The sequence below is a fragment of the Anthonomus grandis genome, chromosome 12, assembly GCF_022605725.1.
Source record: "Anthonomus grandis grandis chromosome 12, icAntGran1.3, whole genome shotgun sequence".
Classification (NCBI taxonomy): Eukaryota; Metazoa; Arthropoda; class Insecta; order Coleoptera; family Curculionidae; genus Anthonomus; species Anthonomus grandis.
The window spans coordinates 12,395,126-12,412,841 of NC_065557.1; the positions used below are offsets into that span (position 1 = coordinate 12,395,126).

The 17,716-nt window shown below is 29.4% G+C and overlaps 1 protein-coding gene across 2 annotated transcripts in view; it reads left to right on the top strand.

Annotated features, from left to right (window-relative positions):
• LOC126742651 (growth arrest-specific protein 1-like) overlaps positions 1-14,025 on the top strand; it is a 28,800-nt gene extending 14,775 nt beyond the window's left edge. Inside the window, exons 2-3 of one of the 2 annotated variants that reach the window (XM_050449384.1) lie at positions 4,668-4,911; positions 12,139-14,025. In XM_050449384.1, the coding sequence (XP_050305341.1) occupies positions 4,668-4,911; positions 12,139-12,612 (718 nt within the window). In that variant the 3' untranslated portion in view covers positions 12,613-14,025. The remainder of the gene's footprint in view (positions 1-4,667; positions 4,912-12,138) is intronic. The other variant, XM_050449385.1, reaches the window with a different exon arrangement.
• The last annotated feature ends 3,691 nt before the right edge of the window (positions 14,026-17,716 follow it).

Consider the following 17,716-nt stretch of genomic DNA (forward strand, 5'->3'; position numbering starts at 1 on the left):
AAATATCTATTTTTTATATGGGAAACCCTATATACTTATTATTGCAATTAAAGATTAAGTCAAACTAATTTATGTACTATTATTTACACCTACACTATATATGTAGCTAATAGCTGTTAATTAGTATTAAAATGTTTAACTTCTAATTTGGTGCCCAAATTATTTACAAGATAAAAAAGATTTTTTCAAATTAAATAATTAATTAAAAAAATTTCTTTGGTTACAGCGAATTAACACAAGAAAATTATAAGAAGTAAGTGCATTTTTTTTGTTATTGTTTTGTTATTGTATTGATTTGTTAATTAGTAATATCAATTAAATTTAAAATAAATTTGTTATACGGTATAGATGACCGGATTTAATTAAAATAAATTGCTTATAATTCATTCAAGGTTTTTTCAAAATAATTTTTTGTATAAAAAATATAGTTTTAATAAGAAAACTGTTTAATTGTAATTAAACTTTGTAGTTATACTTTAAAATAAAATTGTATTTAAACTTTTTTAAAATTTATTTTGTAATAATGAAAAAAAAATATAAATAATATTTTAAAAATTATAGAAAAATATATATAGTAAAAATTAATATACTAAAATCAAATACAAAAGTGGCAGAATGAAGGAAAGAGGGATATTTTTACATTAAAGTTACAACCAAATTAATTAAAATAATTAAAAAAAAACGTATCTAGAATAATTAATTTCATGTATAAAACGTTCTTAAAATAATGAATAAAATTCATACAAAATAGAAGGATGAGAATTTTCAAAAAAAATTTTTGTATATGATGGTTTTTTTGAATTTTCGTGTTTTGCGATTATGTATGTTATGACTTCAAATTTTATAGAGTATCACTTATTAATTAGTATATAAAAACAAATACCAAAATATTAACATAAAAACAAACGGATTTTATAAAGTATTGTAGTGCAATGGGGTCTGGTCTAGGATAACCTTTTGCACGGCAACCATTCAACAATGGTTTTTCTTATTTCTGTTATTTCTTTCTCTTTTCTATTCTTAGTATTATTCTCAAAGGCAGAGTGAAATACAAGAGCAATTTAAGGGGGTAAAAAAAGATTAGCCCCCTAAATAAGAAATTTTTGAAAATCTTTAATTAGAAAACACCCTGTATATTAGTATATAATAGTTAAAAATATATACAGGGTGTCCGAAAGCAGATGCAATCCTTTAAGGGGGTGATAGCTGACTTAATTTCAAACATTTTAAGCTAAATATGTGTAGGTCGAAATTTGTTTATAAATTTTTTATGGCAATTTTTGCATTTTTCTCAAGAAATACCAAAATTTCACACTTAAACGGTAATAGAGCGCAAGTTACAATTAGTATCGGAGTTTCAAAGTTTATTTTGTTTTGTCTAATGTGTATTAATAAAAATACGATCAATTCCAAGCTTCTGTGTAAACCTATAGAAAAAATAGAGACATTGAAACGCCCTTTATTTTTAGATATCACTCATGCCGATGCTGGCCAATTCTCAGAATTATGGCCTCTTTTGTGCGGCAGGTCATGTAAACAAAAATTATTAGACTGAGACCTCTCATAAGCCTACTAAGCATTAGAGCCCCGATTGTGGGGTTATTTTAGGTTTTAATGTTAAATAAAACACAATTTTGTTTAAACTATTTATTGTTCATGTTCAAAATGCAATTCATTATTTCTAATACAGGCACGAGCCCTTTTTGTTACTTCGGTGGTGGTTACTCTTATGGTCATATCCTCTTTCATCCTGTCAAATGCGTCATTTAATTTGCGAATCAATTCTTCTCTTGTTCTTATTTCGGTGGGGTATACAAGCTCCTTTGCCCGGCCCCTTTTGAAAAAATCCAACGGAGTTAGGTCAGGCGATCGAGGAGGCCAAGGAAAGGTTCCGCCTCTACCGATCCAACCGTCTGGAAAACAGTCGTCTAAGTAATTCCTGACAGCCAAGGACCAATGCGCTGGACAACCATCTTACTGAAAGATTATTGGTCTTTCTCGTTCCAATAATCCAGCTTCGTCTAGAAGAACGGGGATATCATTTTGTAGAAAATCTAAATAGTTGGCACCATTTAAATTCTCTGGTAGAAAATGTGGCTCAATAATAGTCCTGCCTACTACTCCGGCCCACACATTGACCGAAAATCTGTTCTGAAATTTTTTTTTTCCAGTGCGGATTTGCATCTTTGGCAGCCCATTCGTGGAGGTTGTGGAAGTTGGTAATACCCTCCCTGGAAAAATTGGACTCGTCTATCCACAAGATACTTCTTAAGAATAACGGGTCCTTGATGTCCATGTTCAATAAAAAGCGGCAGAACTGAATTCGTCTTGCAGGATCTTCTTCTTGTAAGCCCTGCACCCCCGTGTCATGAAAGAGATGCTGTCCATCTTTCTTCATGGTCGTCCACACCTTCCATCTAGAAAGGCCAAGGTCTTCAGCTACTTTTCTGACGCTTGCAGTAGGGTCTGCGGTAAAAGCTTCCAGTATTTGCTCCTCAATCTCTACATTATTATGGCCAGGGTTGAGTCCACGTGCCGGATTATTCCCAATGCCAACTTCAGTAAGACGGCGAAAGGTGTTTTGAAACACCCTGAAGTTTGGTAACCTCCGATCTGGATAACGTTCCTGGTACAAGCGTCGTGCCAATGCTCCATTACCGTTAGCGCGTCCATATGTGAAGACAATGTCAGCGTACTCTTGGTTGGTAAATTCCATTTTACAATACTGTTTAATAAAACGGGCAGAAACTCGATTTAAAAAACAGTGGATGCAGTCAGTACGAAGTTGATAATCTTACAAAATTAGAGGCGAGAGTGAAACTAAACAACAAGAGGCTAAAATCACACGTTTTTATTTATTAAGCGAGTACCTAACTTGTAACCCCCACCCCAAAGTACCTACTAGGTACCCCTTACCCTACAGTATCTACTATTAGGTATCTCTGCTTAATTTTGTTTTTATTACTTTTTATTTAACTAAATATTTACCTGAACTGTCCCATAATAAAAAACCAATCCAGTAAGTTTTGTTTACATGACCTGCCGCACAAAAGAGGCCATAGTTCTGAGAATTGGCCAGGCATCGGCATGAGTGATATCTTAAAATAAAGGGCAGAAGCTAGGCATATTTTTAGAGAGCTTTGAACGACAAAAGCATTTTCATAACAATTATTTAAAAATAAAACAAAGCATTTTTATTTTAACTCCATATTTATTTTTTACGTTTCAATTTCTTTTTTTTTAATAAGTTTACACAGAAGCTTGAAATTGATCGTATTTTTATTAATACACATTAGACAAAACAAAATAAACTTTGAAACTCCGATACTAATTGTAACTTGCGCTCTATTACCGTTTAAGTGTGAAATTTTGGTATTTCTTGAGAAAAATGCAAAAATTGCCATAAAAAAATTATAAACAAATTTCGACCTACACATATTTAGCTTAAAATGTTTGAAATTAAGTCAGCGATCACCCCCTAAAGGATTGCATCTAGCTTCCGGATACCCTGTATAAAGGGTGTGCGTAAAAAGCTTTCTTAACATTCTGCATTTGTTTTTTCGAAATTTGCGCCAACCTAGAGAAGTTTTAGAAAAGAAAGTGCAGGGTGGAATTTTTTAAATTTTATTCCAAAATGGTTAACCAATTTATGATTAATACTTGAATGCTGTTTTTTTCTTACAAATTTTATTATATAAGGATTCTACTGGGCTTTTTAATTTTTATAAGGAGTGATTCTCCCTTTCCTCCAGACGAAAACCGTCTATATCCACCACTGAAATAACACTACCAAATGTCGAAATGGCGCAAATTTGTAATTATGATAATTATCAAACAAATTTTTTAAAAGCAATTAAAGTACTTTTCGGGTCTAAAATATTTAGGTGGTACTAGGGTCAAAAGTAAAAAAAAGGACGATATTTAAAAAAATAATCAACAATTATAATATAAGACATTCTTTTATTGCCACTTTTTAGGCCACATGACAGTGATTTAAATATAATGTATATTCTTTCAATATTTTCTAGAGCTTAAACATATCTTCCCTAGTCTACCCTAGTCCTACCTTCAATTGATTTAAAAAAATTGAAGACTGATGAAAATTGAAGAATCTATTTATATTTCTTATATATCCATTAAAAAAAGTAATAAACATAACACTTTTGAAAATTTCTAAATAAACCAGTTTGTATACAGTATATTAATCAATAACTTAAAAAAACATACTCAATCGACAGCTTGTTTTACACATAACTTTATTACCTATAAAATCTTACGTAAAAATTTTCGTATACTAATAAGTAAGGTCATAAATATTGTTAATTGATTATTATAAGTGACATTTTAAAACAAATAAAATCCCAATAGTTATTCATAATGTACTTGAGAAAAATCATATTTCATAAGCCATCGAACCGGATACAAAGCAATTTTAAAAAACAATAAATTAATACCGCGTGCGGCAATAAATTATTTACAACAAATCGTCAGCATTGAAATGTTCAATTAAATATCGATATGGTAAACAAGACCTAGAAATAGAATGTCGTGACGTCAATACTTCACCATATTCGTATTTTATTACATGGTGTTAATTATATAGTAGAATTACTTACATTACATTCATACAATTTGTTATTAATTAAAATTTTTTTCTGTTCTTCTAGGGTTACAATGTGGTCCACGATCTTACCAATGGCGGCGCTAGTGGCTGTAGGAGTAAGCATGCCGTGTGAAGAAGCAAGAATGAAATGCGCCTACAGGGAGGGTTGCGGAAAGGCTCTACAGCATTACCTGATTGGCTGTTCGGGAGTACTACCAGGACCTGAGGGTTTAGCTTACTGTCCAGGAATATGCGCTTTTTCTTTGGTTGCATTGATCTCGACGGAGGAAGGAAAAGCTCTTATGGATGTAAGTCATGTTTTATACAAATTTTAATTGATTATTGAGTGTAAGATTAAGTGTGATAAGTGATCAGAAATAAGCTTACTTAAAAATTAAGATCAATTAAAAATTTAAATGTAATACCAAGATATAGACCAAACCTGTTTTTAAAGAATAATGAGAAAAAAACTAATTGTTATTAAAATATAATATTTGGTCATGTGAAATTAAAGAACATTTTTCTAAACACATTAAAAAAAAAAAGAAATAACAGTTTTTAATTTTCAATTTAAATCATAATACCCAAAAAATTGTATGTAATATATAAAGAATAAATTATATGAGAAAAAAAAGAATAATTATTTGAAAAATTGTTGGTGTATAACGAACTTTTCAGAAAAAAAGCTAAAACTAAAGTATAATATTTAACAAGTGGTCTTTAAATAATTGTTTTATGAGGTAAGTAAAAGTGTTGGCTTTTTTTTCAATTTTTACAATATAATTTTCCCATTTCCAATCCTTTGTACCTGTCACAGCGAAATCATACGTCATTGATGCTCAGAAACAGCTGCTACGGTCATACTATTAATCTTGTATTCCCTGTTTGGGTTGTTTCATCCGATTCCAAGAACTTTGCATTTAGACTCATCTTATTTCATTCCCCATATCTCTAACCATGCTTCTACTGTGTGAAGATCTATTTTTAGCTGCTTTGCATGAGTAAGACGATTTGCATATGCATATAGTTTACTATCAGCAAAAAGTTTAACTTTTACGTCTATATGATCTACAAGGTCAGTAAGATACAGGATAAACACTAGTGGTCCCAACGCCGACAACTGGATAACTCCGCTTTTTACGAAATGTTTTTTTGACTTGATTTCATTCACTTTTACTTAGTAGTACTTATTTGTTAGCATATCAGTAATCATCTTTAGTAGGTTTTCTCTTACTCCAAAATCTGGAACATTTAGAAAAAACTAAATCCTCAGAAAACTTCTGGCATGGCCTGCGTAATTTAAATATTAAGACATCTAAAGAAATTGATGAGCTTTCTCCCACCTTATGTGTTGTTAATGCAATAAATAACTACTTTATAAATATTTTTAATAAATCTAACAACTGTCAAAATAGAATTAATTACTACACTAGCAACAAATTTTCAGATCAAACATTTTGTTTTGTCTCATTTAATCAAGATACCGTCTATAAAATAATTCGATATATTCGGTCAAATACCTCTAATATTTTTATCTATAACAAATTGCGTGAAACTTTATCAAAGACCTTCTCGTAATTCCAATAAATAACGTCTGTTGACTGACAGCTATCATGATTTTTATTTCAATCATTAAGACATTCTATTAAATTTGTTTTAGAGGAGCCTGTAAGTATAAATCCATCCTCCGAAAATCTAAAAAGATGATGGTTAATTCAAATAGGAGGATTACAACTGATTGGACGGTAATTTTATGGTTTATATATGTTCGTATATCTTTTTAAATAGCGGTGTTACTGTATTTAATTAGAGGTGATTTAAGATCTTTCCTAGCTCTATACTCTCTTGCATCGCTTCAGCAAGCACAAGATTGAATGCATCAGTACAAATTTGAAAGAAGGTTGTAGGCACTCCGTCTGGTGTTGGACTTGATTCCTTCTTCATTTATTTAGGTGCTTCATTCAGTTTTTCTTCAATGAAGTTTATGGTAGTAATAGAAGCCTGAATCCTAGTAGCTGTTGAAGTAAAGGTAGGAAAGGGATCAATATTTGATACCTGAGAAAAAGATTTGTCAAACTCATTTACAAATACTTCTGCATTATTCAGGATTTCTTGAGAAGTCTCATGTTTTAGGGCTATCTTTGACACTTTTAAATTTAAGCTCCTGCTTTTATATTGTGTGATTTTTGAGGTGATTAAATTATTTTTATACGCTCTGTCAGCCTCCTATAAATGTCATTTGAAAATAATATTGTGTATTTTATAAGATTTATAATTTTCTTCAGTTTTTTTGTTTTTATATTTGTCTTATAGCTTTTTGTCTATGTATTTAATATGTCTTTCATTGATGTATTTTGAGGATTAACTCGATCAGATTTTAGTGAAATGTGTTATTCTATTGGTTGGCTGCTGCGTAAAATAGCTATTTATCTATTGATCAGCAATATAAAAATTTCTTTGTTAAATTTTTGTTTGTTGATCTGAGAGGAAGTTTTATTTAATCAGTTAGAATAACACGGTCATTTTTTTCTATGGATGGCTCTTAGTACAGGTCAAAAAAACCTTTTGTCGTCACTGCATAAAAACAAATCTAATAAAGAGCTTTGGCCATTTCTACAACGAGATAAAAAAGTAGCCATTTTGTGAATGTTACTCTCTTGATACATTTGAATAAACGTGTCAGCCTTCTTATTTGAGGGAATAACTCCTAGGATATCCCAAATTATGTTGAGGTAGTTGAAATCTTCTAAAATAAATGTTAGGTTTTTTATGCTAAAGGCCTTACCTATGTGGTTGATCATTTGTGTGTTAACTTGGGTTGTGCTGGTATTTCCTGGCCTATAAAAGCATGCAATTTGAAAATTTAGCTTTATCTACTTAAATATCTAGCCAGACAGCATCTACTGTTGCATCAATAGGGTAACTTAGAGAAGTGGTGCAGCTTATACTATAATTATTTACATAAGTTTGACCACGTTTTTTTACTGCTTCATAACTTTGTCTCTGGGATTTATACATTTGGTTCTGAACCTCTGGTAGCCTCTTAATCGTGTCTTTCTTAATGTTGTCATTGATAATCTCGAAATGATGTATATTTCTATATTTCTATATTTCTGCAAGTGCTCCTGTACATTCACTACATATGATGCCGTTACAAAAATCACGTTCTAATGCGACATATCGCGATTCGATTCAAAAACCCTTGGATCTCATGAAAAACTAAAGTGCGGAAGTGGCAGCGTTGTGCAGTAATTCGTTATTTGTAAAAACTACATGGTACTTTTAAGCTGGTTTCACAATTTTGCTACTTTAAATTTAATGCTTGAATCACCCTGTATTTAACACTCCCGATTATGCCTTGAGAAACTTTTTCCGAATTATTTTGCCGAAAATCGCGACTTATTTCGCCTTTTTTTAGTCGAGAGTTTAAAAAAGGATTATGATAAATATATAAATAGAAGAAAAATTCTGGGCAATTTTATGAAGAAATCACATAACGTAAAATTAATTGAGACGTATGAGTTAATAATTCTTTTATACCAAAATTTAAAAAATGAAAATTAAATGATATGCCTGTAAAAAAATAACTGTACATTATGTAATTTTCATGAATAAATACACCAGATAAAAAATAACTAATAATTTTCGAGAAAAATTTACTATTCAAAAATGGTATCATTCGTATTTAAAATTTCTTTTTCTTGAATAAATACATCCCACCGACAAAAAAAGGAAATTTAAAAAAAACCTCTTAAATAATTAAGAAAATTATGAAAAATCTATTACGTGATGTCATATAAAGTTATAAATAATAAAATACACATTTTACAAATCACAAAAAAAAAGAAAAATATTACTTTTAACATTTTTGAGAATATAAATAAATTATCCTTGAAATAATTTAAAAAACATAGTTCCAAGATTTGTGTAAGAAGGGTGATGTATTAAGTGTTTTAAAAATTAAAGAGTTTAAAGTTCAAGAAATACATTTTTATGAAAATAAATAATATAATAATATTATTGTATATTAACTAAATAAATAAATTACATAAAAAACAATTAATAATTAGCAAAATTATGTTCGCCATTTTGTCCAAAGCCTCTATTAAATAGTATTAATTCCTGTGCACTCTAAATGTGTCCGTCAATCTTACAGCAGTATTAACTGTTATAATTAAAGCAAATTTACCATGTCAGAATGTGAATTTACTATATTTATTAAATTAACCTAAATGATACTAGATTTAGGAAAATCACAGCTTTTTTACTGTCGATATAGTCATTTTGCATAAAAATTAATCCATATGGTTAAAAAACCCGGCACTCTTACAGAACGTCGCAAAAATTACAGAAGTCCGTAAAACTGATTGAAATACGGCTAAAATTCCCTGCTTACATTATTATAACATCACAGGTACCTGCAAATTGAAATGTTAGGCAGCTTGCATCTTAGTAAGCTAAATGCAAGATCGAAATTGGTATATGAATAGAGGTACTAAGAGAATAGATTATTTTATTAGACCAAACGTTCCTGCAAAAAAGATCACAAAAAGAAACTCATTAATAGAAATGCTGGGTTCTCTGCATTAACGTGGAAATCACTAATAGAAAATGATGCTAGTAATTCGAAAGTAATTATTAATAGTATTGGACCACACCAAGTTTAAAGATTTGTTAGAAGAAACAAACAAAGAGATTTCCAACAAACAAATACTGATCCGCCTTCAATTGGGAGTATTTAAAAAAGAATGGCCTATGTTTTTTACTAAAAAAGCTGTATTTTGGCATTTCCCAGAGCTGACCCAAAAAGCTAGGTATAAGAAGTTTACCATTTTTGACGAAGATCAGGACGAAATCGTGCTGCAGTCACTGAGGATACTGGCACATTACTTTAAAGAAGATTTGTCGACCTTTTGTTATCAAGTTGACGCAAGTACAGGCTGTAAATATATAATTTTTTAATAGCTTACGGTGTTTTCTTTTTTTTAAGAACATCAAACTTGAATGTCAAGAAATATGGAATCGCATAAGTTTTGGAATTATATTAAAATTTGTATTAATATTTAGTATATGTCCCATTAAAAATAAACTTAGTGAAATTAAGCTTTTAAACATTACTTTAACAAAACATGTAGTTCAAAAAGCAAACACAATAAGAGGCCTACATTGTTTTTTCTGCATGTAAGCATGTTAAATGTTTATAGCCTAATAAATCTTAATATTTTAAGGTTAATTCCATTAATTTTATCTGTTATCCTTTGTTTCACTACAAAATAAATTTGTTATGTTAAGATATGTTTAAATAAATGTATAAGGAAATAAATTTTTATTTTTTTATAAACGCTTTTAGTTTGGGATAATCCCACAATTTTTAAACGAATTTTATTTAAGAAATATTACAGCAAAAATATATTATATCTAAATATAAAATGAAAACACAGAAAACATACCAGCACTTTTTAACCAATAATCGTTGAATTTGCATTAAAACCATTGTAAAAGTACAAGACTACAGTAATATTGCTTAAAAATTACTATAATTATTGCTTACATTTTACAGAAGACCGCAGTAAAATTACAAAATAAAAAATTCACTTTTTACAGATATTTTAAATTTATAGTACTAAAATAAGTTTACCACTTCTTTTGCTGGCAACATATGACCTACTAAATTTGCTGTAAAATTACCACATTTTGATCTTCAGTGTGTACTTCAGAATAACTTTCCTGAAATTTGGAAAGAAATTCTAATATTAACCTTTACTCAAAATATGTACTCTTACAGAACCCAAAGATTTGACGTCCATAAGTATTTTGCCTGTGATTTCTAAAATCTTAGAAAAACATATTTAGAGTCAGATAATTCCGTTTCGTAATAAAATAATATAACTCCTGATTGTTAATTCGGATTTAAAGAGCAAGATACTACTATATTATGTATTGTAAAACGCAATGAATACTAAAAAAAAATAATTGGCTTGTGCCTTTTTGACTTCAGCAAAGCTTTTTATACTATTAGCCACACTATGTTGCTTCACTATTATGTTTTTTAAATATATTTATTTTTATGTCAAAATACTATTTTAGTAATAGATATCACTGCGTGCCAATAGAACAACATGCTTATATTTGTTAAAATATACCTGTGTTTTAATTTAAACTGAAGTCTCACAAGGATCTATTCTCGTGTTGTTGTTATTTTCTTTGTATGTCGCAACCATGAAATATATAATTTCTTATTTTAAATATACAATAAGAATAAAAATTTTTTTTGCCTCTTTTCTATTTTCTTGAAATCAATTCAATTAGGATTTAAATAATATTAATATATTTGCTGAAAACCATTGTCTTAAGTTAAACGCCTCTAAGTCATGTGTTGTCTTTCTTGGCTTAAGTATGATTTTATTTCAAAAAAATTTGTAACTAAATTTGGAATATAAAAATTTAAGTGTTTTCAGAAGAAAAAATGCGAGCCTTATACTCGACAATAAATTAACCTTTGCTTCTAGTATAAATTAAAAATTTAATTTTGTCTATTTACGACTAAAGCAACCATACATATTTAAAATGCAATTCGTATGCAATTTATGAATCTTGTCTCTACTTGACTATGAAGATATAATTTGTAATGAAGAAATATCAAAATCGACTCAAAAGCTCCACAATTCGCGTTTTTATTCATTATTCCTTGTAGAAATCATATCACTCCCTTCTTAAATGATTTCTCCATTTTGTCGATGTTTAACACAGAATATATGAAATGTTTTGCTTTGTTCATCATAATATAATAAAAACTAGCAAACCGCCCTGTTTAAAAAGGTCTGTTATTATTTTCAACATCAACACTAGGAATTATATTAATTTTAGAACTCTTCATATTAACTTCATAAGAACTATATTACAACAATGTTGTTGCACGAACAATCTATTTGGTGATTAATTCTTTGTTTAAATCTACTAATTAAAAAAAATCCTTACGTCTATTACTAACCTATGCACTAATTTTATACGGTTCTAATATTAATACTATTCTTCTCCCCGTTTATCATTTTAAATTAACTCCTTGCTAAGATATTACTATGAACCGCTTTTCTTATAATCGAGATGCACTCCGTTTTGCCAATTTGATTAAATTAAATTATGTCGATTATTGTAATATGTATTTTTTTTTAGCAAATAAACGTTTTATCTTTCTTTCATATGAATCTAACAAATAACACAAGAGGATTTTAACGAATAAACATGCGAATAAATAAAAAAATTGTTAACATTTATTTTACATAATGTGATATAGATCTGCTTAGTCCTTGACGACTTAATGAACTGTAGTACTCAGCAAAGCAGAATTTTAGCAGAGTGTACAAAAATTCAATTTTAAAATAAAATAAATTTATAATCTCTTTAGATGATTTATATTTAATTTAATAAAATGACTTAGTATTCCGAAATTTTTTGCATTATTTTACAATTTCTTTTTAATTCAGATAAGAGAATTAAGTTTTGGCCCCATTATAACATCTCTTTTTCTATTCCAGTGTGAGTGCGGAGGAGACGCCTACTGCGAAGAAGAAAAGCAACGTACCGAAATCTGCAAACCACAAGTTCTAAGGACCATTAATGAGCCTATAGTTCCATGCACGGTAGCGGAAAGCATATGTCACGCAGATTCCGAATGCTCGACAGCGTTTGGATATTACCAGAGATACTGTAAAGCCATGTTCCATGGAAAAAAATGCACACCAAAGTGCCATAATTCCATTAATATCCTGCGTAGGCAAAACAAAGCCCAAAAGCTCAAAGAATGTAAATGTGACGGTACTGAAGATTACAATTGTAGAGGAATCCAGAGAAATATGGAGAAATTATGCTTCCACAATCACCATCACTATAACGTAACGAAATCGAAGGCCGAGGATACTCCAGAAGTGATAATGTCTTCGTTTGGAGTGAGAGTGACAGTATCGAGTATTATGTTTTTAGTGACTTACCTCGGACTTTTGATACGATAGTTGATGGATTAAGTATTGTAGGATAGTACAGGTATCTACCTCCATAATTGTTCAGTATTTTTGTTGTTTATTTTCCTGAGACTGTGATATTATCTGATACTTTTTTATAGAAAGTTTGATTCCTGTGGACTTATAGTATGTATTGGGATTAATGTAGTTATGAGGCTCATTATTTATTAGGTTTTTAGTAATTCAATTTTTTATCACTCTGGCAATTTAACTATTGTAATTTTGTTCAAATGGAGAATAATTTAGACTGAAATAAAGTGTATAATAACATGGCATTGGCTATTTGGTAAATTAAATATGCTTTGGTAGCATTATAGTGAAAACTAGGACTGAAAGTGCTTCATTTAAATATCAGGAGTAGATCCCAAATAAACTATTCCTAAATAAAGTTACAAGAACTTTGATGACTTATATGTTAAAATTTGTTTTTCACTTCCGTATCTTACTTTTCAAGATCGCTCTTCTAATTACAAAAGCTCTAAAAAATATTTTCAAAATTAATTTCTCAATAGTTAGCACATTGTCAGGTTAGACTAACTAATATAACTTGCATATAAAATTTTACCTCTGGTAGTTGCCAATTTCGATTATTGTAAGTTCTAGTACTAATTATTAAGTACAGAAAAAAACATAAAAAGTTAATAGTTTGGTTGTCAGTTAGAATATTTTATACATAATTCTCACTTTGAACTAAAAGTTAAATGAACTAATCGTAACTGATAATTGCAAGTTCTAAGTGACATTATAAATAATAGGTGTTCTAATTGATAACTACTGATATTTTACTTCATTTAATAAAATCAAAGTTATTAGTGACAGATCGTACTTTAAGTTATAATATATGAATCCATCAAATTTCCTAAAATTTTCCAGCCATAATGAACTAAACAAATAGCTATTTCAAAAGAACTTCATATTTAAAAAAAAAGCACTTAATTAATTATCTATAACAAATATTACCAACCAATGTAAATTCAAAACCAAAGAAGAGCTTGCCGCTGTATAATAAAGCTTTAAGTTATTTGAAAAGTAGACAGATGCTAAATATGCAGGCTTGCACTTCTAAATATACAGGGTGTTACAGTTTAAAGTACAAATAAAATTTTATCTACTTATTACGCTCCCTGTATTGTAATGTTGTAAATGATAAATATTTATGTTTAGTTTATGTAGTTATTAGTTTCTAGATAATTTGTTGACCTCCTAATAAACCGATTTTCGAAAACTTTATTATAATTTAAAACATTGTAGATAAGAAATTATTGATATTTCGTTTTAGAAACCAAGAATTTTGTAAATTTTGTAAATTATTAATTGTGTGATTATAGGGGTGTGTTTATTTTATTAGTAAATTGTATGAAAAGTTTAAGGATATTTTTATAGAAAATTGAAAATCAAAAAAAAATAAAACAATATTAAAAATAGTGTGTTTTAATTATTTTAAAATCGTACTTTAATGGATGTTTAGTGTAAAATAATTTAATATCTCAAAGAATTTACTTCACATGAGAAAAAAGTTGACGATAGTATACACAAAAGAATCGTCGTATTAAAAAATTATAAAGTATCATTATATAAAAAGATAAGTACATACTTTATTGAGATTTAGAGAATACTTTCTTGCTTTAATCATCATACTCCATTAGTGTTGAATATTCTCACAAATTTAATTTTACTATTTCTATATTAGGTGGTAATTTATTGTATTAAAACCATTTTCTCAATTCGAAACAACCACTTTTAATTTCAATCTTCTATAGTATGTTCAATAGCTGTATCATCTGTAAAACTAATAAGTTGTTCTTTTTCATAAAAGTTTAAGCCTATATCATTTATATAAATGATTTGACACCAAATTTGATAGTTCTTTCGCCGCTTAAAGTGCCATCAAGGTTAATTTCTTTTCCTTTGGTCGATATGTATATGGAATATGGAATATACATATCGATGGAATGTATTCATGTATTCAATTCATTCATTCATAGTAATGGAAAATTTGCTAATTTTGCAATTACATTTGATTGAATAATTCAAGATTCAAAAAGTTATCTTACATTTTTTCTATAAAATGTACAGGGAAGCCAATAATTATTGACCCTCTTAAAATTTACATGGGTTTTCCGATATTCCGCTCGGCGACGCACCACCCGGTATACCTACTTCGAGACTAATCAACAAACTTTTCAGAATAAAAGAATATTCTTAACAAAAAATTTAATGAAAAAAAAGCAAATTGGCAATGAAAAATACCTAATATGCTTACAATGAAAGTATTGAACGTTACCACTTTGTGTGTTTATTCTAGATATTTTTGCATATGTGTGAAGCTAGCCTCCGATCGATATCCGGCAACTAAATTGAGAACGCAGCATATTATGTCGTTTGCCAGCTACCTCTTAAAATCCGCGCACGCTGGAATTTAATCGATATAATGCCTGTATCTTCTATAATTCTGAAGGAATTTTAATAATTTTTTGTCTAGATATTAATAATAATTAACTAAATCGATTTATGGTGGTTATAATCCCCTTCAAACTAAGGTTTCTTTAATTAGTTTTCACATTAATTCATCTTCTTCAAGTACCATGATCTCTTCGAACGTTGCCTATCATCAGCGCTATTTGCCCCTTATTCACTGCTTTTCTGAAAAGCGACTTGGTACGAACATTTAACCATTTGGCCGAGATTTTTGAGCCATGAAGTACGCCTACGACCTGGGCCTATTTTGCCTTCTATTATAAGCTTTAAAATGTTTTATTTTTCGTTTTTCAAAATATGGCCAAAATACTCAAGTTCACGTTTTTTAAAATTGAATAGAATTTCAAGGTCTTTCTCAATTTTAAGTAGAACATCTGTATTACGTATTCTTTCCATCCAAAATATCCTGAGTATTCTACGATAGCACCACATTTCGAAAGCTTCCTACTGTTTGCACATAGCGTCAGTTAGTGTCCATGCCTCTACACTGTAATACAAAATACTAAACACATAGCAATGAAAAATTTGAATTCGGAGAGTTATTAATATCTTGCATATGTTTGAATAAATTGACACGTTTGACTTGTTGGCTATGTACTGTTAACACTCCTCTAATGTTTTTCTCTTCGGTTATAATCATAAATTTTGTCTTACCAACATTCAGATTAAGCCCAGATTCCGAACTTTTTAGTGCAATTTGTTTAGTAGCTCTGGAAAACCTTCCAGCAAGTCTGCAATTACTACAGCGTGGTTAGCATATCTAAGGTTGTTGATTTGTATACGGTTAATAGTGAAAGCCTTATCGCAGGTTTAAAGCGCAGTTTCTATTATTTTATTACTGTAGATATTAAACAACAGCGAAGGCAAGATGCAATTCTGGCGAATACCTCTCCTTATTCGAAGCTCTTCCGAGAGTTGGCCATCAAGTTTTATTGTATTTATGAGCAGTCTGATTCCAGTATAAATTACCAATTATCTTTAGATCTCAGTCATCTAGACCAACTTCTTTAAGAGAATCTAAAAAATAATTAGAGTCAAATGTTAAAGAAATAAACAAAATTCTAACTCCCAAAGGATTAACATAACTTTTTTCTATAATATATAATAAATATCTAAACCGATTTGATGTGGTTGCAAACCTCTAGAATCGAATGTTTTTTCCTTATAAATTATTGAATTGTTAAATGTTATCCATATTCTTGGGGAGTTATGGCCGCTTATATTTTTTAACATCTCATTCAATAATTTTTTACCAAAAAACTTTATTTTGTAGAGGTTTGCAACCATTTTAAATCTGTTTAGATATGTATGACATATTATAGAAAAAAAGTTAATTCAAATCTTTTGGGACTTTTGGGAGCCTTTTTCATTTCTTCATTTTAACATTAGACTTTTTAATTAATTTTCACCAATAAACCTTAGTTTATAAAAATTTAAAACGACCATAAATCGATTTAGTTGTTCTTTGTTAATATCTAAATAAAAAATAATTAAAGTTCTTTGGGAATTCCAGGAGATACGGGCATTATATTGATCTAATATACTTATAATTAACATTTTAATTAATATTTTCCTAAAAAAAAATAAGGAAAAAAGTTTAGTTTTGGTATTCAATATATCATATAGATAATTCACAAATATGTCGTCTTTTATAATATTGTAACCTATAAGAATGACACCTAACTCGCCTGTGAAACAATTTGAATTTCCTTTTTCCCAATATACATATGTTATCCACTTCAGATACTTTATCATTTTTCAGCAAAATCACTTAAAATATTTTTCTAATACTAATACTAAATGAAAGTAATGAAAGGTACACTATCCAAACGTAAACAACGAGTGCAGTTGCCAAATACTTTTATCCAGAGAATATTCCCGAGCGAAATTTACAGAGTTGCTGGATTGTGTGAAAATTTGACGATCTGAGAGCCAATTTTGGCGTTTTGAGAATCCAAATTAAAAATATGAATTAGTGATGTATATAAATATAGTACATAATAGTTAAGTTAGTTAAGTAATTTAACAGTTTGACAGTTAAGTAACTTCAACTAATTTCACTCTTTCCTTTGTAATCATCATAAGTAATCACTGGCAACATGGAATACTAAGCATGTTTATCAACAAAATATCTCTTCTGCCCCCAGTATAGATGTTGCTCTCAATCCAAAACACATCCCAATGTTGATTCTAGAGTATTCAATGTTGTAAGCTGTTGTCCATTGCCTGAGATGATAAAAGTCTAATCGCATTTTATGTCTAATCTTTAAACCTAAAATGGATAAGCTAAGGTGGAATATGGTTTCTAAACATACGTGTGACCACTTGACCAGACGAGAGCTATTAGCAGCAGTATAAGCTATTAACATTACCATAAATATTTGTATTCAACGATTCATCCTTATAGGACTGACTATGATTCTCTTAAATGGCTGTTTTAGTTCAAAAACTCGAAAGGACAAATAGCAAGCTAGCTTCAACGATTAAAAGAGTATCCCTTTACAATAGAAAATAGGAAATGCGAATATCACCAAAACGTCAATGCTTTATCCAGAAAACCTTACATTGAAACATGTCAACATTCTCTTAAAAAGGAATCGAAACAACATCCAGAGAT